The following is a 25,029-nucleotide window of genomic DNA, read 5'->3' on the forward strand; positions in this document are numbered from 1 at the left end:
TTTCAGTGCTCTGCTCAGTTGTCTGGTGATTTTGCATGATATCAAAATGTTCATGTTGTTTTATCAGTCAAGTAGTTTCATATGGATAATAGCTATTTGTGAGAAAGGTATATTTCAAAGAAGAAAAATTCCTAGACAATTTTACTTGAGTTTTAGATGCTCACTGAGATTCAACCATATCTTGGCTGCTCCTGAACATCTTAAGGCATTGAGAGTATTTTGTGCTGTAGCCCTATGTCTGTGTTCTACCTGCTTAGTGGAAGGCAGAGGGGAGGATTGGACTAGATGATGATGATTATTGTTCTTATTTTAATGTGTTGCTTTCCTGTTGAAGATTTTAAGACTTCTGCTCAATTACCATCTGTTGTTATTGACTGTCTCTTTAACAATCATGTAGTGGTTTTGTGAAGAAGAACTTGGTCTCATTATGATGCTTGGGTTGCTAGATTAAGCAGGCTTTTCAAATTGAATCCTTTCAGCTGATTGAGACAAACTGTAACTCCAGTTCATGTGACAATATTCAGATTAATTTTGAAACAACAGTGTAACTAGTAATAAAAACTGTCTATTTCCAACTGTACTGCCTGATGCATTTTCTCCTTACCCATAGAGATGGTATGGACAAACTTGCAGATGTGAAGTTGTAGAGAAATTTCTTTCTCTGCTTAATCTGAGGGATTATCCCAAGCTTTGTCTGGCCTTCTGTGAGAACTGAGAGCATCATATCATAGGATTGTACTCTCTTTGTACTTTTGGAGCCACTGGGAGAATGAATAGGGAGATGCAGGTTGCAGATTTTGCAGCATACTAAGAATATTGGGCTATTTATTTTGGCCTTCCTCTATTAAGCAAACGAATGATTTACAGTCTAAATGGGTTTGAGATATAGATGGCAGTAAACTGTTGAGGATCCAATGAGATAAATCTGAAGTAATGTCACTGCAAGAAAGAAAAGTTCTTGGAGAACACTTTTCTGCCCCTGTATTTGATAACAGATGTTATATATTTGAATATAAATATATGACTTGTAGTTTGTTTAGCTGCTCTTGAAGACTCAAAGAAGATGCATATACTATGCTGAAGTGTTGATTGCATCATTCCTGGTGTGGGACTGAAAGGCTGAATTTAAGCATGGCTGAGGCTAGAAAGGACCTCTGGAGATCATCTGCTCAAGCAGAGTCACCTACACCATGTTAGACAGGATCRTGTCCAGGCRGATTTTGAATATCTCCAGATAAGGAGGCTCCACCAGCTCTCTGGGCAACCTGTGCCAGTGCTCCGTCACTCTCACAGTGAAGAAGTTCTTCCTTATATTCAGGCGGAACTGCCTGTGTTTTTGTTTGTGCCCGTTGCCTCTAGTCCTATTGCTTGGCACCACTGAAAACTGTCCAGCCCCCTCCTCTTGACACCCTCCCTAAGGTATCCGTAGACATTGATAAGATCCCCTCTCAGTTTTCTGTTCTCAAGGCTCAACAGGTCCAGCTCTCGCAGCCGTTCCTCATAGGGCAGGTGCTCCAGCCCTCTCATCATCTTCGTAGCCCTACGCTGGACTCTTTCCAGTGGCTCCATRTSTCTCTCATACTGAGGAGCCGAGAAYTGGACAAAGTACTCGARATGAGGCCTCAGCAGGGCTGAGTAGAGGGGCAGGATGACCTCCCTCAGCATGCTGGCAACGCTCTTTCTAATGTGCCCCTGCAGACCTCTGGCCTTCTTGGCTACAAGGGCATATTGCTGGCTCATGATTAACCTGCTTACGACCATAACTCCCAGGTCCTTCTCTGCAGAAAATGCCTCCACARGTCATTTCAAAGAATTTAAGCCAGTCTTCTGCTCTGATCTTCCCACTGGAGGATCCTACACATCTTTCAGGGAGCAACAGGATGGGGGCTATTCCACAAGGAGACAAGTCAGGAACCAGGCATGTCAGTAGCACAGGCAACAGCCATGACCKCACTGACCAGGGTGCAGTGCAAGAGTATCTTAGCAGGGTTTGATTKGTGGTAGTAAGAGATTCTGTTAATAGTCAATGATCATCTGGCAAGATGAGATAACAAAGTCAGGTCTGGGGTCCATTCAGGAAGTCCAGTCAAGACAGAAAGAGGTCTGAGGACAGGAGTGCCTACAGCATAGGTCTGAGGTCCATCAAGGAGACAGAAYTGGAGACCAGGCAACCTACAATGTAGATCTAGGGTCCATCCAGGAAGTCCAAGACAGCAGGAGACCAGGCTGGGCACAGCTATGTCCGCAGCATAGCTTAGGCAACAGTAGGAGCCTGAGCATGAGTGAAGCTCCTGAACCAGTTAGTAAAGAGTGCATAGGTGGTGGTCCCAGGGCAGGCTGGTAAGGGCAACTAAGACTTACTAGTGCACTCAGGGCCCTCGCAGTGTTTCCGTTCTCTGTAGAGAGCGGCTAGCCCCATGGTCAGTCCTGATGAATTCTACTTTGTCTCCCAAAGAGTGAGCTGCTCTACTGGGCCATGGAGAACCCAAGCAGTAAAATTTATTAGACATCTCTGCCTGACATAAATCAATAAATGCAATCTTTCATGGTTTAATATGAAAATAAACATAAAGAAATGGTGGCTYTCAAGAAAAATATTAAGCTGCAGGTGTAGACTTGAAGATAACAAGGAGGACAAAACTGAAAGTGAAGTATGCAGTTCAGTTTACAGTAGGGCATATCTCAGAACCATAGCCAGAAGTAATACTGCAGAAGGCAGGCTGTCTTGCCACCTTTGAGAAACAAAATCCAGTGTGGGGATGTCCATGACGGGAATGCTGGTGAGATAAAAAGCASACCTTTCAGTAGGTGCAAAGCTTTAGGAGCCACTATTCAAACAAAGAAGGCTGTGAAACAATTCSTGTGTTTTTAAAGCAGACAAATGGGAGCAGGATCTCAAATTAGACTCAGCAGTTCAGGGTTGAATCCATTGCCAGTTGAAATGAATTCACCTTTTTGTCCGAGGCATTTAATTAATCCCCTATTATCTCTAAATAGTTATGACACTATGAATGATGAAGAGAATCAAAGCTACAGTTCTGTTCTGGTTAGTTGCTTCTAAAGAGAGACTATTACTTTCTATCATAGTTACTTCTAGTTACTATTGGGTATTAATGATACTTTCATGATTATATTGTACAGTGCTGTCAGCAATGCAGAGCTGAGGCTGTTTGATTGGGGACTCTGTATTTTCTATGAAACACTTAAAATTTCTTTCACACTTTATCTTAATACAGCATGTCCTAGTCTTGTTACATCCTTTTTTCTGATTAAAAGAGAAAAAAAACCAACAATGTTGTAACAATATGTTAAATCCTTAAATAACCAGCTGTGCACTCAATTTAAACTCTGATTTTATTTATTTATTTAAATCTGGGAATAAATAACAATATCTTTACTTGTAAGGTCAGCCAAATAATTGACTAGTACCAGAACTATTAAAATAATTGCAAACTACTGTACCTTCAGGTTTTTACTTACATATTTAGAGTAGCATCATTTTCATTCTAATTATACCTGAAAGGACTTATGTGCTATAACTTCTTCTGAGGACCCAGTAGAAAAACTGTGATTTTGTATCTTGCCCCTGTTTTTCTGGATTACTAAAACTTATGTATGTGGAATAGCATCATTTGTTCATACACAATGATGTAGTTGGTTGTTGGGTAGAGAAATTTTATAGCCTTTTAGAAATCAACTGATAGATAGGAATTGTGAAGTTGCTGATGTGTATCCCCAGACACAAGTACATGCAATAGTAAAACACATCCCTGTTTCCCTGTTTTTCTTCCCTCAGACCATGATATTAGCTTCAAAATCATTACATTTTAGTCAGGTGTGRTTTGGGGGTTTTGTATATGAAGAATGTGCACAGGTCTTGCTTTTTAAGCATTTCTCTTCAAGTGATTTATCAAAACTTGATACAAATACACACTCTCACATATTATAAAACAAATATACATTCTCATATATTTGCATGTCTTGGGGATTTCAAAGGTAGTACTAAATTGGGTAATGTACATGAATCTCATGGTAACAATAATCTTCCTGGTCCCTGTAGTTGCTCTTTCTATCYCATAGATTCAAAGTCTTATGCCAGACAAATTCCATCATGTTCATTACGTTTAGACAAGGTTAGCTTTCATTTTAAGCTCTACTGTGGACAACATTGATAGTGAGGGAAAAATCTCAAATTTGTATGGGGCTTCTAGCTTGTTTTTAGTTCTATGTTGAATTAGATGGTTTTGCAATGTCTGTAAGACTAGACTTAAGTGAAAATTTAGGCTATGTGGCCGTAAAACACTATTATTGTTTCAGAGGGGGAGTCAATAGTTCCTTTCAAAATTGCAGTTTATATACTTGGAATGTTGTTTCTATCATTTTAAACTATGCAGAAGACTAGCTAACTTCTCTTTATAACCAGTACAGTGTGTTGTAAGAGTTGCTGCTTTATGTCTGTAACAAATCAAACTTAGAGGCATACTATTTACTTGTTTGGAGATATATATCTCAATGACAGCTATTCTTTAAGACCCTGAGATCTGCCATTAATTTTGAGTATTCAGAAAGTTATCCATCTAGTCTGCCGTAGAAGTTATTGCTGCTCTTTGATGAGTTTTCACTATTAGCATTTCCCAAAGGCAAGGGTGTCTGAAATTTACAGCGTTAGTTGGTCACATGGGACGGGGATGTTTCATAAATGCTGCCAGATGTCATGGAGATGAGCGTCTGTGCAACAAGCAAATCATTTCTGTTAAAACTGCTACAGTGAATTCTCCTCTTGGAACTTATTTGTGTTGCTGAAGTCCAATGCCATTGCATCTTTGTGGTGTAGCACTCAAATGGCCTGATAACTTGTAGTTTCAGCAGGAATGTGATATGGAACMGGGCAAGGCTTGTATGCAGCCGCTGTGGAGATGCTGGCTGCTGTGTCTGCTCTCCCGTGTGCTACTGTGGCAGTAGTGCTTCCTTAACCTTGCTAGAAATCTAAATGGGAAGATAATGAATCAAGTYGCAGATCATTCTTGAAATGAAAATAAACTGCCATTAAAAGTCCTGCCCCCTCCCCTTTGTTTTTTAGCTCTTTTTGAGAAGTGRTATTTGTGCTACACGTTCATGAAGGTTGATCAATGTGCTGAGCTTTGAAGACATGAGCAGTTGTTGCCATTTTTTTAAGGAAGTAAACAAACATCATGATCTGAAGCTGCCCTAAAGCATTTAATGTATAGTTTGCAAATCATAGGCTAAAAAGTTAGAGTATTTTTTAAATTTGTCCATGCAATCTGTAGGTCAACCCGTATTCCTGTATCAAGAGTACTGTCTGCCACACAGTAGTGGTGTTTTTCCCCTAAAAAGAATTCGTTCCTGGGGCAAGGGATAGAAAAAGAAGGTGATAAAATCAAGGTTACAAGAACATGGTATGTTCTCATTTTTGACATTGTAACATAAAGGATATTTTTCAAATATGTATAAGAACTAAATTGATTTTTTAATTTGTTTTTGACTAGTTTACATGTGAGATAATGATATCCTTTGTGCTGGCATTTGCCATTCCRCATTATTTTACTTTGCCTTTCTACAGTCTGCTTGGAGAACTTAATGGATTTTCTTTGCCTGTTGGTAAAGGTTACAAAARATGGCCCTGGTTGATAATTCTGACCTATCTATATAGTAGTTTAAATTTATAAAGATGCTCTCATTATATTAGTTTCAAGTTTTTGTAGGAGAGATTAAAATCCCTGAGAAAAGTGCATAATTTTATAGAACCATGAAAGGTTTGCATGAATTTTGATGTATCAGTCATTTTTATAGGTGTTCTTTATTTAAATGCTATTGTACTATTTATAATGAACAAAACGATTAAGTAATTTGTCAGATATATTCTTCATCATTTATGACTATGTCTTGGTATATTATTGTTCTGACTAGTCTAAAAATTGATTTTAGGGAAAGAAATATATCCTGTAATGCCAGGTAACAACTTTGGTTACAGGTAATTTGATTTACTCAATGGCAGAAGGCAGACTAAATGGAGCTAAAATAATGCAATAAACAGTGGCCTCCACATCTCACCATACTACCAGAAAAACATTTTGAATCCAAGTCATCCTGCATGTTTAAAGCAGAAACTTGGATGTGAGAGTTCTTGGACTTTTTTGATTATTACAGATCATCATTTTATAGGTAGGTGAGGATGATCCAAATGCAGTGAGCTATAGTTAACAAAATCCAAAAGATCAGCTTCTGGTGTCCAATCCCACTTGGCGGTTTTGCATCATTGTATAATAGAAGGAAGGTTTTGGGGAGGTTGATAGGAAGGTGAATTCTTTTAATGTTCTTATCTTCAATAAAAGTTGCAGTGTTCTTCAGGGAAACAGTTTTGCTTGCCTTGGAGGAAGGTAACTGGAAAGAGTGCCAGCTAGATCTTAAAAGCTCTTAAAAGAGAGTGTGGAAATTGAGGAGGTTACCCAAAATTAGAGACACCAGAGCTATGAGATCTTGCACATCCTGAGAAAATGCTCATGCATTGGTCAACCCAGAGAAGACTTGTAACAGAACTGCTTATGCTTATTTGAAATGGTACATACATGGGAGGGAACATAAGTGTGCTTCCAAGCGTGTCCTTGGGTCAGCATTGCCAGGGAACAATGCAGAGGAAGTACCTGTTTATGTATGGATGATACTCTAGAGAGATGAAATAGGAAAAAGGCAAGGAATTTTAATCAGTTTGAATACAGAGGGAAAGTCATCTGCAGAATTGCCTGCGAGGTACAGGTTAACCCTGGGAGAGCCTCTAAATATACTTTGGCCTCAGTGGGATGTAGTCTGAAGGGGAGACAGTAGAATTGACTCAGTGCTGAGCCCATAGTGGAGACCAGACAGAAAGTAAGTGATGGAAGCAATATACCAACCATGACTTGGTCCTACCAGCCTGAATGTGAAGGTTAAACAGGTTCTGAGGGCAGATTGGTCTTTGGTACAGAGCAAAAAAGATGGAGAATGGGAAGAAGAGAGTATCCCTGATGCATATAGGGCAAAAAAAACTTCCTGTCTGAGAGGAGGCTGTGCTGTAAAAGGGCAGGAAAGCAGGTTGCTTTCTTTTTCCTGCCTATTTTTTTTTGGGGGGGGGGAACTTCTGCAGAAACTTGCCCGCAGGGGCCCTGTGGGTAGGAAAGTTGTATGCCTTTTTTTTTTTTTTTCTGTTCCCTGGTCGCTTGGAATTATCTTTACTTTAAAAGGTTAATTATCCTTGTTTGTTTGTCCTAAGAAATCCGGTTTCTGTTTCCATTTAAAATAATGAACTCCTCAAAGCAGACTGAACTATGTCAAAAGATCTAGTGGGTTCATCTTAGAGCTGTCACTGATTCATAGTTCCTCAGATATCCTGCCTCTGAGAATATCAAATCCTTCTGCCTTTCTGTCAGATAGTGGAGGAAATKGTGTATAAACAAGAGCAGTGATATGATAAAGGGACAGTAGTAATAAAAAGAATTAGATATATCATAAGAGAATAAACCATAGCAATAAAATAAGAACAAGCTGAGAAGCTGGAATGTGGAGGAGAACATGTTGGAAGAGATGGAAGAAAGAATTCAAGGGAGAATTTAGAAAAATGGAAGAGAAGAGAATAGGGACAAGCTGAATATGCAGTGTATAATCTACTGGATATTACCCCTCCTCAATTAGTTGACACTGGAAAATCTCAGGCCTCTGAGAGTGTCATATGCCTCCTACAACACATGTATCTGTGAAGATGTGTACGGTGTTCAGGATGGAGGTGTTGGGAGTACTTTGTACTTTTTATTTTTTTTTCAGGATAATAATATTTGAGAAATTATGATTTGAACTTGACTTTGTTTGCATAGCCTGAAAATGTGATATAAATGGTTTTTAGGTTTGGGTGGTGGTGGTCTTTTTTTAGGTGGATAGTATATGTTCAGGTGATTTATCTTTGACCTCTATTTGATTTTTTTCTCCTCTCCTCTCCCACAGAATTTATGAAGTTGATTTTATCTGTTCATTAAATTTTAACCTTGTCCCTTGCTTTGGGCTCTCTTATGAAACTGTAGGGAATAGGTTGTTTATTTGCAGATAAAATATGAGTAAAAATACAGAAGATAAGCTTTTTTTTTTTAACCTAGTTATCAAATTCCTAAATATTTAGTGCAAGTTCCTAGTTACAAAACATAGCTTTTGTACAATTTCTTTAGAGTCTGAAGTCTTAGTACATCTTGAGAAGTTGAGGTGTAAGTTACTTTGTTTAAACTTCAAAAGCTAAAACTAGGACAGTTTTTTCTTTCATTACCCAATGCAAAATCGAGTCAGGTGCAGCCACACCAGCTGCAAAACCATGCCACAGTCTTCTCTTTGATTTGTCTCGTCTTTGACATAGAAATCTGGTACAAAGGATCAGAAGTCAGACATGCCCTTTGAAAAATGAGAAAGTTCAGAGTTATGAAAGTAACATAAGAGTTAAAGATGACTGACTGACTTCCTAATTTAATAGTTAGTATTTCCTTAATTCTCCTTTTTCCTCCTTTTCCTCCCATTTAAATACATCAAAACATTGAAGTACAAAGAGAATTTGGGACGAAAGATTAAAGATGACTTAGTCTGCATCAATGTCTGCCCTGTTTTTCTTCTTGAAAAAAATCCTTTGCCTTACTGTTGGCACTAAAACAGAGATTTTACCCACTAAAAATAATGAGATGTTTCAAATCCTGTAGATTTTTGCTCGATACAGGAAAATGGCACTTTTTAATGTGTTTAGGCAGTGTAACACTTTGAGCAATTTCATGCTTAGAAGTGACAAACCTACGTGAGTGTATGACGTGGCATTTTACTTAGGTCCACTATGTATTGAAGTATCTGCAAAGTTCTTTGCAAGACTTTTTATTAACGTGTTGTGTTCCACTGTACTGTAAATCCCCTGCACTGAATTAAATCCTGCAGCTCCCTAGCAATCATCCATTAGTGTCAGTGAAGAATCTCCAACTAAATATAATAAAAATTAGAGGACACCTTTAAAATGCTGACAGATTGACCTATTCTAAGGTCCCTGAAATGCGTGTGCACTGTGTTTGAGGCAGACTCCTACTGCAGTGTCAGAGCCTTCCTTTGTACTGTTTTGGTTTCCAAAAGGCAAGTCTCCATACTTGCATCTTTTTCCTGAGGCTCAGTAGTTGAAGGTTGTGAAGACGTGTAGTTTCACGTTAGGAAAGTATGTTGCCAAATATGTGTTGTTAGGTATACATTATTTCCAGAAATAGCTGAATCTTAAGGTCAATTAGTTGTATAGAATATAAAATAGATGACTAAAGAAAGGGTCGTTTACTATTCTGCTGTCTACTCTTATCACCATTAAATACCTGCTCGTTAGAACCAGTCTTTGCTCTGAAATGTGAAGGAAGTATAGGAATCTATTAAGCAGTTTGCAGCTTAGTAGAATAATACTTGCAAGGTATGAAGTTCTTTCCATATAAGGACCTAGTACTGTCTAAAAATGACCATATTAATCTCACAAATTACTATTACATAGTGAGTAAGTATCATTACTTACAGATAAGGTTGCTGAGACACAGACGAATAAATGCCTGCAAGCAATACAAGACCAGAAATAAAATGTATCCTTCCTTTATTATAAAGATATTATGAGTAAATTGCAAATGACTGTTTGCCTCTCACTATTACCGCCTAGCAACAATTGCTAGATAGGATAAAAGTTGTAAAAAGTTGAATGCCTAAAAGTCATTAGGAGCGCTGGTGTAGAGCCTTGAGATGTCTCGTTGTACTATTTTAAAATTATTTTCTGTGAACTTTGGGGCTAAGAATAGTCCCAGTCTTGCCCCTGGTGTGTGTATGCACACATGTGCACACTAGCTTGTAAATAATGCAGTTTGTGTTACAGTGACGGTATAATTAAGCATAGCAGGAAATGCTTCTGCATTCTTGCACATCACATACAGAACCTTCTCAGGAAATCATTCTAACTCACTGTGTCTGTCAAGCGAGGGAATATGCCTCTTAATTTCCCCTGACAGAAAACACATCACCTCATCAACAGCCCCAGAAAATGACAAAACAGCCAAACTGAAAAAGAACTGATCAGAACTGACTGCCAAAAACTTACATTGCTGCTGCAGTAAGAGAGATTGGGAGAGAAGGAGTATGCTTGAGAAAATTCAGAAAAGGAAAAAACTCACCCTGCTACCTATCATGTCCCACTCTTACCTTGGTCTTCCTGCAAAAACTTGACTGATGGGATGGGCAGGGTGTGACCCTTTAAGAATTCGTTTGGGCCAGAGAGTACCCGATCATTTAATTCTGAAAGAATAATTTATAGTCTTGAATCTGGATAGTGTACAGTTCTTTTACAGTGTTCAAGCTGAGGCAGACATCTCTGTAGAATCTACACCAGCATGTATTTAAGTGGTAGAAGAAGTTCAGTCACATTCCGTGTTATATGTTTTAACCTGTAGAAATGGTAATCGTATTTGAAGTTACTGTGCAGTTTCTTAAAAGCGTTGCGCTTGGTGCTAATAAAAATTGATGAATTTATTGAAATGTTTGCTACTGTGATATGGCATAAATGCCAACAACTAAAAAGAAAACAAAAAAGTCCAACAAGTTGTGATGAATTGTCAGATTTCTGAATTGAGCACAACTTGCTTTACATTCAGAGTCCTATATGTCAAATGATCCATCAGGATAGGAGATCTTTATAGAAAATTATGGCAACAATTATCATTGTGTCAATGTATATATATTACTGGGCTGCTTATTTTTTCTGTTTATAAACCAAAATTACAACAAGATGAAGTGTGTTTGKTTTTTTTTTGTTGTTGTTTTTTAATGACCGCTGTTTATTTCTGGAACTCTTGCACAAAGTATTTTTCCTACAGGAAAGGCAAAGAGTAATTTTTTAAAGCAGAGTGACAGAGATTGATAGTGTATATATAAGTAGACTGCTTCTGGTAAATATGTTATTGTAACTTTTTATATAAATATATTACAATGGAACAGATTCTGTTATGCTGAAATTACACAGTCACATAGAGGATTGTATAATTCACATTTCTATATAAATAGTTCTAGTTCTTATGTTACAAAGATAATTTTCAGACTGTGAACAGGGGGCRAGCTGATGCTGTGATGTCTACTTAAGTGGTCAGACAGCCTGGAACCGGAGCCTGGAGAGTTTTGAATGTCATCTTTTCATTTTGACAGGGATTAGACTCTGCAGTCTGACAGTGTTTCTGCTGTAATGGCAAGCAAGGAAAATTAAGATTGCCATGCCTTCCAGGTAGTATGTTTGCTTTTGCGTCTTGTTGAATATTTTTGCATGTACTGGAATAATTCAGGGCTTCCAGGAGCTGCTGAGGTGATGATGAAATCTGATTCTTGCACCACTCTCCCCAGTGGATCATATGCCTGAAAGTTTTTCTGTCGTATAGTTGGGTGGTCATCTGTTAYAGTAGGCATGGCCTCCATTTTGATTGTGTGATGGACATCTGCCAACCATGTGGCTAACAGAGGAGCCAGAGGACCCCTGAGAAGGATGGTAGCAAGGAGTAGGCCACAGCAGATGGATTATTCCAGGAGACCTTGGATGTGCATCTGCTGTGTCCAGGTCCATAGAGATGGTGATTGCAGGGGATGGTCAGTGCTTTGTAATGTATGCTCTGCAGGATGCAAAATCCTTCCGTATACATATTTGTATGTGTAGGTATATTCTGTACACATATGTGTATGAGAAGTGTGTATGTGTGTACCAAATATAGTCTGGAACACTGGCATTTTGATATGAATGTAGTTTTTCGTTAAATACAATTCTTCAAGTTTAAAGTATTCAGATGCTGATCCTGGCTAGCAATGAAGTCCTGATTTTCATTGAGATACATTACATAACTTCAGACATTTCAGAGCCAAGTTACACGCTGAGACCTCTCTTACGTGTTAAACTTATGCCTGGTGTAACGGACTTTTCCTGACTTGGCTTCAGAGATGTGTGCATCCCAGTGATTTGGGAAATGAGGAATGATAGCACTAGGGGACTAGCTACTTCAGGTAGAATGAGTTTAGCAAGACTTACTGGCTCGGGGTGGGGGGGAAGGAAAAAGAAAAGAATGAAAGAAAAAACAACCCTTCCTCCAAAGGCATATTAAGAAAGGTAAGACGTTTTGAAAACAACTTAAAGGCTGTTGTCCATCCCAAAGTTTTTTAGAATTTGTCCCAATAATCCTGTAAAAATCAAATTAAATTTAGGTAAAGAAATCAAATTGAGTTTTAGCTGTAATACTTTGTTTTGACTCTACAGAGTAAGCCTGATGAAGTTGTTGCTATAGCTTTTTTATTTGTGCAAATTAGCTTTTAATAGCAGAGTATTTTAAAAATCTGTTAAAAATCAGTAGTTAAGTATTTATTAGTAAATAAATATGAAAATGATTTCCCTAGAGCCAGGAGTTTGTGGTCATAGTTGTTGTACCTTGCTTGTTTCTAGTAGCTATATGATTCAGTGCTATTTAATAATGTAAAATCTCTGCAGAGGTGGGATTTTGAAGTCCTTGAAAATATTAGCACCTGTATTACAGTATAGGTTAAGAAGGAAGGAATAAGTAATGCAGTGAAAATAAATCCCAGGGACATAATTATAGGATACTGTTTGGCTATGTACTGCTTGTCCTGTCAACATGAAGAAGCAAGCAGAGAAGAATATGGTTGGAAAACCTTGAGGAATTTATGCACACAAATTCGAATGTGATTGTGTTGCAGTTGAATTGCAGCTCAAGTAATGCTTCCAGTGATCTTAGCTGCCAGAATAGTGTACAAGCCTGCTTTCAGCCTGTGCATATTGTGCAGGCAGGTGGGTTAGTTTAAGGCACAATGAAAGCCCCTCAGATTCTGCGAAGGTGTCAGCTGGAGTCCAGCATCATTATCTTGCAAAGCATGACTTCAGTAATAGTTCTTGGATCCAGTGATGTTACGTTTGTGAGATAACATAACAACAGAGCAAACAAGTTTAAATGACAGTACAATTGGAGACCAAAATTTTAAGAGACTGAATGAGATCTTTTAAAATATCGAAAATTCATGAAGAGATCCTTTCTCACTTCTTTGAGGTGGATTGAGAATTGGCTGAAAGGCAGAGCTCAGAGTGTTGTCATCAGTAGCATGGAGTCCAGTTGGAGGCCTGTGCTCGTGGTCCCCCAGCGCTCAGTACGGGATCCCATCCTCTTCAACTTTTCCATCCATGACCTGGGTGAGGGGACAGAGTGCCTCCTCAGCAAGTTTGCTGATGATACCAAGCTGGGAGGAATGGCTGACACACCTGAGGRCTGTGCTGCCATTCAGAGAGACCTGGCCAGGCTGGAGAGCTGGTCAGGGAGGAACCTCCTGAGGTTCAACAAGGGCAAGTGCAGAGTCCTGCACCTAGGGAGGAATAACCCTAGGCACCAGCACAAGCTGGGGGCTGACCTTGTGGGGAGCAGCTCTGCAGAGAAGGAYGTGGGAGTGCTGGTGGATGACAAGTTGACCATGAGCCAGCAATGTGTCCTTGTGGCCAAGAGGGCCACCGGTCTCCTGAGCTGCATTAGGAAGAGTGTTACCAGCAGGTGGAGGGAGGTGATCCTGCCCCTCTGCTCATCCCTGGGGAGGCCTCATCTCGAGTACAGAGTCCAGTTCTGGGCTCCTCAGGAGACAAGAGAGACACAGAGCTACTGGAGAGAGTCCAGTGTAGGGCTGCAAAGATGATGAGAGGGCTGGAGCATCTGCCCTATGAGGAACGGCTGCGAGAGCTGGGCCTCTTCAGCCTGGGGAAGAGAAGACTGAGGGGGGAATCTTATCAATGTGTTTAAGTACCTGAAGGGAGGGTGTCAAGGGGACAGGGACAAACTGTTTTCAGTTGTCCCATGTGACAGGACAAGAGGCAATTGAAGCACAGGCAGTTCTGCCTGACTGTGAGAGGGAATTTCTTCCCTGTGAGAGTGACGGAGCACTGGACCAGGTTGCCCAGAGAGGTTGTGCAGTCTCCTTCTGTGGAGATCTTCAAGGCCCGCCTGGAYRCAACCCTGTGTAACGTGCTCTAGGTGACCCTGCTGAGCAGGGATGTTGGACTAGATGATTTTCAGAGGTCCCTTCCAACCTTACTGATTCTATGATTCTGTGATTCTTAGCAGGTGTTATAACATTAGGTTCAGTTTACAACTCTGTAATTTTTATGTGGGTAAATGGAACAATCTAATTCCTAAATTTGCTTTCTGTTGCTCCTTTTTGACAAAATGTGTTGTTATCCTAGCAGTACTACAGACCAGATTGTAATAATGTCATAGAGATGTATAATGTGATCTTTACTAATTGCATATACTGCAGCTCATGAATATTTGGCATTTTCTTCTTCCAGTCACTTCGTAGTTGAAAGAGAATTTTCTCATTTTAGCTTGTCRTTTATGATGCTGATTCATTCTTTTATATCTTTTAGATTGCTACTTTAGAATTCCCTCCAAAGAAGCTCTTTGGGAACAAGGATGAACGAGTGATTGCGGAACGACGGAGTCACTTAGAGGTAGTGCTAACTTTTTAAAAAAACTTCTGAAGTGTATTTAGATAGTGTTCTATGTGCTTGACCAATAGAAACCGTTCTCATATGGTCAAAGTTAAATAGCCTACTTGTAAGTATGAAGTTACTTRCTGCTTCATTTAACACAGGAGATGGCAGCAGTAGATTGCAAAGTAATGAAACATACCTTAAAAAAAAAGTCTAGAAAAAAAAGCATCTCTTTAGAGATGCTCACAGACAGTACATTTATTTAAAGGGAAAAGTTGTGCATGAAGTAATTGTTCACTGTAGACAGATGGTTTCTGTGCAGGACAAGATTTAAAAAACTTGCTGCTTTAAATGCATTGTTATCTGAAGATTTACTATTTTATCATAGTTAGCATATCCAAATATCTCGTAACAGAAGGAGAGTGATATATAGCCATCTTTGAGCTTTATTTTGTAACCTAGCTTTCTGAAGGTTTATCTTTTTTCTTCTTTGAATTAGTTTTAGAAATTAGTTTTATTATAGATAAGGTTACTGGGATTCTTAGGGTTTGAGTTTTTTCTTTGTTCTGTAGCACTATGTTGATGGTACAATTTTGGCTCCTATCACACTTTAGGAGTTTATATTTTGATCTTAATGCATTTGTTCTCGTAGCCCAGGGGCAAGAAGTGGGGTTTTAGTCTCCCTCTCCCTTCCTCTCCTTCTTTTCTAACACGTACACTCTGCAACTATATTGTAGCCACGTGGGGGTTGCCTGATCATGCAAGCCATTAAGAATTTTACTCTTGTAGAGCAACAGTAGCGTTAAGTAGAACTTTAGAGAAATTAATATAAAGTAGATTGCTTATAACTATAATATTTTTGTTTACATTTTTGAATTTTTTCTATGTACTTCACCTGTTCTGTGATCTGCAAACAAAACATATCCTCCCACTGACTTTTGATGTGGAGCTGTCTTCACTCCCTCCTAGCATAGAATTTAATTGGCTTTCTGTTTCATGTTCCTTCTAGAGGAGGGTTGAATATTTTCTCTTGGTAAAGGTATAAATGCATTTCGTTCTCGTACTCAGTTTGCATGTTTTTGTTCCAGTAAGGAATTTAACTCCTTAATCTTTCTGACCCTTCATTGTTTTTTTTTTTTTTTTTTTTTTTTTTTTTTTTTTTTTTTTTTTTTTTTTTTTTTTTTTTTTTTTTTTTTTTTTATTTTATTGTAGTGTTTATAAATGTTAGAGTTACTATGTATTGTTATGGTCATATAGTATTTACAGCTTTGTATGTAAGCATTTTTCTGTTGTTGTTTTTTGTATGTTGACATACATATATTTCACCATATGGCAGATAGTAGACTTAGCCATTTCAGTCAGTAATACTGCTTAGGGTAGTCAGTGGACCATGCTACAGGCAACCACCTCTATTTAAAAGACTGGCTGCTAGGTTCWCATACTTTTCAGCACACGATGAACCTTGAGTATATTTCATAAAAGMAGTGAACGAATGGATGGCCTATGCAAGGGACACAGTTTCTGGGCTTTTTAAATATAGCTTATTTCTCATTTGGGAATTCAGTCAGGTACAGGTTTAGGAAACTAGACCTTGGTAATTAGCAGAAATATGGCTTGAGTTGTTCATAACAAACTGTTGGTCTCTCCTTGTCTTTATTCAGTTGGTTTTAATGCCTGATCCTGTACTTTGCTGATTCAAGAGAGAGAGGGGAAAAAAAAAAAAAAAAAAACTTCTTCAATGAAAAAGAAATCTAGTGAGGCTATTGCATGCCATAAAACCTGACAATCTCTTTCAAGCCTCAGAGGTTATGTGTTGTTATAGTAATAGTATGGCATGAAAGCTTATTTGATCGTTTCACATGGTTAGTCAAGAGCTAATGCAGTATTTTTTTAAAAAGCAAATCTCGCCTTCCAGCATTACAGAAATGTATATTTTTATCCAATGTCTTAGCTGACTTTAATGACTAAAAGATGACAAACTGATAAATGTCAGTCTGATAACAATGTTCTGGACAAATATTCAATATTGTGAAATCACTAGTAGAGCAACAATAAATGTTTCCCTTTGGATGACAAAGAAATTACTCTGCCCATTCATTTTTTTCTATTAGGTATTTACAAATCTTGAATAGATTGTGACTTGAGTTCTTTGAATTGTGTGGAATAGAAAGGYTTTGACTAGTTGAGTACCTTCCACAGGTCATCAGTGAGCAACAGCAGTTACTTTTTTAATTTATACTATTCTTTTTGAAATATGCATGTAACACTAAACTAAAATTCAAATTCACTATTGAACTATAAGACAAGTTAAGCTATCATTTACCCATGAGGCCATTCCAGTAACCAGCTGCTAATTCCGGAAAATGCTTTAGTCATGCTATTTGACTGAAACTCACCAAAACTAAATTGCAACTCACAGTCTGATCTGGAAAATTGAAGCATTTAGAATGGGAGTTATGGTAGCAGCTAAACTATACTTTTCAACTTCAAAATCAACTAAATGTACAACTCTAATAAACAGAGAGCTAGTGCTACTGCAGAAATCTAAACGCTTTTTTTAGTTGACTTGCTTTAGCTTTAGTCAGGGAAATTTTTTTTGTACCTAATTATAAAAAGATCTGTCAGATCATCCTTTGCAGGAACCAGGGCAGCCTATGAAGAGTTTGATTTTTATTTATTTCCCCCACACCTCACCTCTCAGGTTCTAGCCRTAACAGGAGCAGAAGTACTGAAAACAGCATGAGGACTTTTGTGACACTGTTCAGTGCAACTAGATTTGGAGGGTTTTATTGTTTGTTTTTAAGATCATCATGTAAAATGTCTGCATTTCAGCTTGAGTTAAGAAGTGGCAGTATTGTTTCAACACAACTGGGATGAAACTACTTTGAATAAAAGGCTCCAGCAAGCCCCAAATTATGAAAATTATGATTTTTTTTTAAAATCAAAATAAATTCAAAGTTCATGTAAAACATTCAATTCCCTCCCCACCCCCTTTTTTTAAATCCTTGCTGGAACAAATGCTAATAAATAAAAGCTTCCAAAGCTTCATGGTTCTTGGTAGGAAAACACATTGTGTGTACTTTTCTCTGTATGTATGAGAGGAATCTGAAGAGAGTTCTTCTGATCTCTAACGTGAAATATGTTTGTAACATGAACACTTTTGCTTTAGCTTTTATTTGTGTAATGCAAAATCTTGTGACCAATATCTTACATTTCCTTAAAGATTTGAAAAATAATGTGCAAGTATGCACAAAGGATTTGCCTGTACATCTTAAGAGAAAGCACACAAATTGTACTTAGAATTACCTATTCTAAATGCCTTGTTGCAGTCTCTTAATTTAGTATTTCATCAGGGACTTGTTGCAAGGCAAAACTCTAAATTAATTGTTCTGCAGTCCAAAGTCTGTAATTTCACTTTAGAGCCAACCTTACTTGATTGAATCTACCTTAAATTAAACAGCCAAGAATTCTTTTGATTAAAGTTAATGAATAGATGTTAGTCTATATCTGTTCCTTCTTGCAGTTAGAAACCAGTATATAAGGATATACAGCCTGGTTACRTGTTTCCCATTCCTTATCCCCAGGGCTCAATTTCCTCAGGGCTGTTTGTGGAGAGCAAAAGGAAACAGGCAAATAAAATAATAATAATAAAAAAATTAAAAGCGATATGAATAATAATAATTAAAAATCAGGGACACACCAATAGACAGCACTACATTCGGTAGGAATCATGTGTATTTCCTTTTACCGCTGTTTACATAGCTAAGGGAATGAAGGAATGCCGAAACTGTAACAGTATAGTAAAGCTTCTAGTTCTGAAGGAGCACATACATCTTTACATCTTTCTGGCATTGTCTCTGCTCTTTCTTTTTTATCTTTTCTTTTCTTTTTTTTTTCTTTTTTTTTTTGGGTACTCTGAACCTCTTTAAAAGATAGATGTGCTCAATTTATTTAATACAGTTGTCTTTAACCTCCTAACTGCCTGATATCTGCTGATGAGTTTTTCAGTGATAGGTGCAAATGTAAGAGGCAGAAATAAATCTTGTATGAACTGCATAATTAAATTATTACGTCAGTTCTGCAGAACTGACTTGTGAAAGAACTATAGACACTAAACTGACTGAATATAAGTGTTGCTATACCTATAATCAAAATCAAGCTCCCAAAATATGCTTCTGTGACAGAGAAGCTAAGTCCTCTTGTTTTGTTTTGTTTTGCTGTTTTTATTTGTATTCTGATTTGTGTGCCTTTGAAGGTAATAACTTCTAGGGGAGTTTTTTTATATACAGCTAGGAAGTTAGCCACTGCAACTTTCCTCTTTAGAAAATGAGATTCTGCTATTTTTGCATGACTCCCAGAATCTAGTTCCGAATGAAAACATGAAATAATGCAACTATCAACTTTCATTTAACTTGCATTTATTATTGGTGTTTAAATGATACTGTTAATTCATTACACAGAATTAACACCCCAGTGGCAACGAGCAGAAATGACATCTGAGAAAACATCTCAAAATATTTGCCCACAAATGTGGGCGAACTGAGTATGTTCAAGCCTGATTAATTTCTTGAGGATTACCTTGAAGTCACAAGGGCAGAAATATATTAATGAAATTTTAGATTATTCATCATCTGAATATTCAGCGTAGACTTTGTTAGTTCCTCCAGTTGGCCTTTGCTTCACAGCCCATCCATTAATCCATTTAATTGAGACAATCTGCTTCATGCTAGTCACAGGTGAATCGATGTTTCTATTACAAAAGTGGGGTCAGTAAGAGTTACAATTTGTAGCTGATTTTTTTTTCTGTCACTGAAGCCTGTCACAAAGACCTTTCAAAGCTACATGATTACATGTCAGTTAAAAGTGGTTATTAAAAAGAAATTATTAGGCTCCAGTATCAACTTACAACAACATCCTAATACCAAAGCTTTTTAAGAGCTTTAAAGCCAACTGTTCACCAGCCTGGTTCTTGCAGATCGAGCATGTCACTCTGACTGTATAGGTGTAAATGCTGTTCTTAAAAACATCTCAGTGAAGTGGACTTCAGAAAGCATTCAGAATATGTTTGATAATCGTTGAAGGAGAAAAGGAAACTTTTAAGCTTTTTTTTTTTCTGTCACAGACATCAATGCATATCAGATATGACTGCTATTTCAGAAGTAAATGCTACAAATTTCAGTGTCTAATAATCCTGGAGAAGGTTGTTTGATTCTCCTTGTCTGAATGACCAAATTGCTACACCTTAGAGTGATGATTTCAATTTCCCAGTTGAGGAATGGGAATGTAATGGGAACACAGAAAGAAAGAGCACAGACCCTTCCCACGAAGAGAAGAGAATTGTTGGGGGTGGAGGAGCTGTGAATATCAAATATATGAAATCTATGTCAAAGATAATTGTCTAAATTAGGCATAGTTTGTTTACACCAAGTGCCTTTCATAACCTCTAGTTATGTTTAAAAATGATTTAAAACAAAAATAGCAGCTACTTAGTAATGACACTGAAGTCTTGGCTTGTATACAGACAATAAAACCTTTGCAGTTAGCTATTTGAGAGCAATTTCACATGCCAGGTTCATGGCTTTCCATGCATCCCTAGGGCTGCCACGGCACCTAGCCTTTTTCCTTGGAAGTGGAAGCCCTCAAAAAGTTGTAGCAGCTCTCAGCAATAAAGGATTTCATCTTTGGGGGGGGGGGATGCTACCTTGTGTGCAAGGCCCTGTTGGCTTTTTAAAGTGAATATGTAAAATCAATTTTACTTTTTGATTACATTCACTAGATACAAATAAGTAGAAATTCGGATTTTGCATGCATCAGCAGTTGATCATATACCAATAAAATGTTACCTTGATTAAATACCATAGAATCTCAGCCAGACCCTCTGTACTCTTACAGTAGCAATAGAAGAAAAAGTTGATAGTTTAGAAGAAGTAAAAGCCTTGGATTTTTCTAGAAGAGTTCAGTTCAAGCTTTATTCCAACAGGCTGCTAGGCATGAAAGGAAGAGTAAATGTAAGCAGCTCCTTGATCTGATTTGCTCAAACTCGATGGCTCGTTCAACATCAAGGTCTGAAACCTTGGTCTGCGGAGTTTGCTTGAAGTATTTCTCATGTAGTATATATACCCTTTTGCCATAGTGTTGAAGTTTTTCTTTCAATGTGTAATCTCAGGTCTCTACCTCAAAAACTGGATCTTCCATGATATTTTTTTTGTCTCTATTACAAATTAAGAGTTACAAAGGATGTGCAGTTCAGAGGGTTTTTATCTTGTCTTTTTAGAGATGTTAGACTATCAGAAAAATAAGAAGGCGTGTTTATCCTGGTTTAAAAAGTTCAGAAAATGTGACAGCATATAATTTCAACTCATAGTTTAGCTCCACATCGTGATATGTTTTGCTGTCAATTCAGAATAAATTTTTCAATATCCTCCTACAAATCAAATCTTACAGTTGTGCACTGTTATTGGTCTCCAGTAATGGCTCTGTACAAATGTGAGTAGATGAATAAGACGTAGATGAATCCTGTGCTCAGCCAAGGATGCTCGGTTGAACTCAGTGCTAGCCCTTTTCAAAACAGGCATATCAGTCATCTTCTAGCGTTTGATTTCACCAAAGGAAGTTGAGGGTGATGCATGTCGAGTGCTTTGGTAGCTGCTTGCCAAGGCTGCTGCAGCAGATGACACACTGTTGCTGCTGGCCCAGGGATGCGTGGTAAATTCAATTCTTCTGTTCTTTCTGAATAGGTTTTGACAGGACTTGTTTTGACTTGTGCTCTGGAGAAAAGATTGATTTCCTTCACTAGTCAGGTCTGTTTTGATCTTTTTTAATATGACCATTTACTTCCAGAAGATAACTCACACAGATAAAACAACTGTAAATCATACTTCTTGATGGGCTTTGTTTTTTTCCACCAGACAACAATTCAGTTTTTACTGGAGCTACTTAAAGTCAATGAACATAAGCTTTTAACATGCAGACATTGTAAGAAATACGAAGTCCTGTGGATTTTATATGAATTTCAGGCAGAATAAGATTGTAGTTTGGGATGTAGACTGACTTCAGAAGTTAATTCAATTGATGCAACATAATAGTAATTCAACAAAATATGCTCATGCCGTTAGACTTGCACAGAAAAATGCTCTAAATAGCTATAATGAATAATTTGGATTTTGAAAACCAGGGAGAGCAATTTCACCTTGAATCATAACTGGCATCTCTCAGAATGCTTGTATGTTACAAAAATTCAAAGAGGTGTATGAATTCAAGTGAATTTCAGTACCACCCTGGGTAAAATTAAATTTTAGTGGGACTCAAGCACTTTTGGAGATGTAGTAATAATACTGTCACCTCTATAGCTGTTGAGAAAACCATAACCTTGATTCAAGGAATTTGCAATACAGCATGCATAAAAAGGTAGGGAGAATTTCCCAAGGGACATAAGAATGTATGTCCTGGTGTTTTAATGGAATTCAGTTTCTTGAAGAGCTCGATTCTTACCAGCCTAATTTCTAAGTCACATAAGTACCTCTAAACATATCCAAAGACATTCCTGCCTCTCTCTCAGCCTTGGGTTAAGTGCATCACTGGTATAGATTGCTGCAGCACTGGTGACACTGCAGTGACTTAAAGCAGCCAAGAACACAAGCCTTCATAGTTCAGTTTTACAGCTTCAATTTAAGTGAAAGCTCAATTCTTTGCTATCACAGTAAAATCATATTTTTGTGAATTCAGCAGTTATGGCCATGTTAACGTGTGGGAGCAGTATGGGCGAGTCTGTTYAGTAACAAAAGAGCTAAACTACATTTTTGGTAGGAACTTTCGGTCTAATCCTTTTCTATCTAGTTGCTTAACAGGTTGGCTCTAACAAGTTAAGAGTTCACATTGGCAAGATATTTGCTAGCATCTTAAACAAAACTAGCCTAATTTGCCATACTCTTACTATTTTTGCTGACAGAAACCCATAAATATCAGTGTCTTAGAAACATAGCCAGCCACTGCACAGGCAGCTGAACCCTGCTGCCTGTTCTGCAACAAATACCCTTTTTCCCAGGAAGGTCTTTTTGTCTGCTTCTTCCTCAGCAATTCTTGTTCCTTTTATGTGTTTTCTTTCCCTCATTAATAATAGCACATTAGATCCGTCAAAGTCTGACAGTAAGGAATTTATATCCTGTTGTAGCTAAAAGTTTAACCTCAGTGTGCTTCAGGAGAGCTGCAGGTGTGTTGTATGTGGCTATACGTACAATTTGTTTTGGAGGGAAATTGTCAGTGTAAATGCAGTGGAGTTGTCTCTGTAGTTATAAGACATGCAAATATAGGATAAAGTGATACTGATTGTGAAGTTCCTAATTTTAGTGACTACTAGGAATTATCTGTAAACAGTTTTGCCTCTGATTAGGCCTAATCAAAGTGAACAGGAAGGGTTTGATTAAAAAAAATCATTCCTTTATTCTTTGCTTGTATAATGTGAAGCCAGTTAATCCAGCCCTGAACCTAATTAATGTCTGCCAATATGAAGCAGATAACCCTCCCTTTAATATTATGACTAATGCAGTTGCGCCTTGCCGTTTGCAAGCATGTGCAAGGCTTTCCTCGTTCTCCCTAAAAATCCTTGTGCCTCCACAGATTGTGTGAGACTAGAGCAAGGTCTCTGATACACGTGGGATAGATACATTCCTGAGGCATTTATTACCTCTGACTCTTTAATGAAGCTTTACACGGTTTTGACAACGCCTAATACTGTATTGTTTTTTGTGGGTTTTTTTTGTTTGTTTGTTTTTCTTTTTTTTCAATAAGGAGAATTAAGCCCTCCTGGTATTTCTGCAGAAAATACTGGCTCAGATGATCATGTCACAATCTTAGAAACTTTCTCCTTAGGTATTTCACAGAAATCAGATCCTTTTGGCACAAGGCAGTCTCCTGGGCACTAAGTCATTTTCTCATCCTTACAAAATCACAGCTGCACATARTGACCTAAGGGTGTGTGCTGGTGGTAAATGTGTACAGATACAGAGGTGACATTAGCTACCTCCTGAGGGGCCTGAAGTATAACTTGAGATATTGAATATCACATTCTGTCATGCTCACATATTTTACTCAGAACTACTTTATGATATCTAGCAATATATGTCAAGGTGTTGGGGAAAAGGATTCAGACCTCATGCTTCCTTTAAAAAAAAAAGAAAAGAAAAAAGCAACAAGAGAAGATCAAATTGTGCATGAGCTAGCTATATCTGCGTGTGGTCTCCCATATTTGGAGGTTGTTAGTACTCCAAAACAATGCTAACTCATTTTTTAAAATATTTTTGCTTTCTGCCAGTTCTTTTGCTGCTTGCTCATATACAAACCCAGAAATGGATCTGGAATGAATTTTAAGACATCTATCAGAGCATTATGCTGGCATTTATCCATATCTTGCTAGCCAGTTAGCTTCACTGGGTTTTAAAGACAAGGAGGGATTGTTTAGCAGAAGACACAAGGTAGAAGCTTGACTTGGATAGACTGGATTGTGACCTGGAGGATCGCGCTATCCTTGTAGGCTGCAGAGGCTACAGAATGCCTCAGGCTGCTTGGCTTGAGTACCCCTCATGGGATAATGTTAGGATATTTGGCATGAGAAGACCTGATCCCTTGGAACTCAGTTTATACCAAAACTTCCTATATTCTGCCTAATCGCTTTCCCTGTCCCCCACTCTTGACCCAGATAATCCTTTCCTGTGTGGGGATTATTATGTGGTCTGTGTCCTGAAGGATGCTGAGTTAGCTGAGCTTACAGTCCTTTGGCTTGATGCTTCTGCAGGATTACTTTGTTCCACTCTCTCTATATGATATTGCTGGTCATACCCTCAGCATACCTCCCTTTATGGAGGGTTAATTCCTTTTGAATTTTGCCAATATGAAAAAAAAAAAAAAAAAAAAAAAGGCCATGAAAGAAGCAGAACTGATGAGAAGTTTGCATCCTGTTTTTGTTGGGAAGACCTTTTCTCTTCAGATTTGGTATATAGGATCACCCCAGACTGGGCTCTTGGTCAACCTGAAGTCTCTGTGAGACACCATCTCCTGTCATTGTCATTTAAACTAAGCTCTTTGCCTCAGCAGAGGCTGCTCTTAGTGATGACAGCTGGCATTTATCTAGTGTTTCATGTCTGAAAAATCATCCTAGAAGTCATATTTTTCAAAACACCATGGAATGGACAAAAATAGAGAGAGTTGATTAATTTGGGAGAGGGTCCCAAGGTGTTCAGTGTTTCTTTTGCATATGCCTAGCAACTTATTTCTGGGAGGCAAAGGCAGGAGATACCCTGTGACCTCTGAAGTTATAGTGGGCTCCCTTTGCATGCTTTGTCTTCTAAGCAGATCCTTATTTTTTGTGATCACAGTTTGAAAGCCAAACATATTACTGCTAAACACACTCCTGCCTGTCTGCTTATTTTTGGTTAGATTCTTCCTCAGGAATATCTTACTTTTTGAAACCAGGGAAACTAATTGCAGCGTAA

General features: G+C 38.0%; 1 protein-coding gene across 4 annotated transcripts in view; it reads left to right on the top strand.

Annotated features, from left to right (window-relative positions):
* Nucleotides 1–25,029, top strand: part of KIF16B (kinesin family member 16B) — a 146,903-nt gene that overhangs the window by 115,917 nt on the left and 5,957 nt on the right. For all 4 annotated transcript variants that reach the window (XM_085305597.1, XM_085305599.1, XM_085305600.1 and 1 more), the window contains one exon: nt 14,477–14,560. In XM_085305597.1, the coding sequence (XP_085161723.1) occupies nt 14,477–14,560 (84 nt within the window). The remainder of the gene's footprint in view (nt 1–14,476; nt 14,561–25,029) is intronic.

Source organism: Rhea americana, unplaced genomic scaffold, assembly GCF_003343005.1.
Source record: "Rhea americana isolate MKP2758 unplaced genomic scaffold, rheAme1 scaffold_223, whole genome shotgun sequence".
Taxonomy (NCBI): Eukaryota; Metazoa; Chordata; class Aves; order Rheiformes; family Rheidae; genus Rhea; species Rhea americana.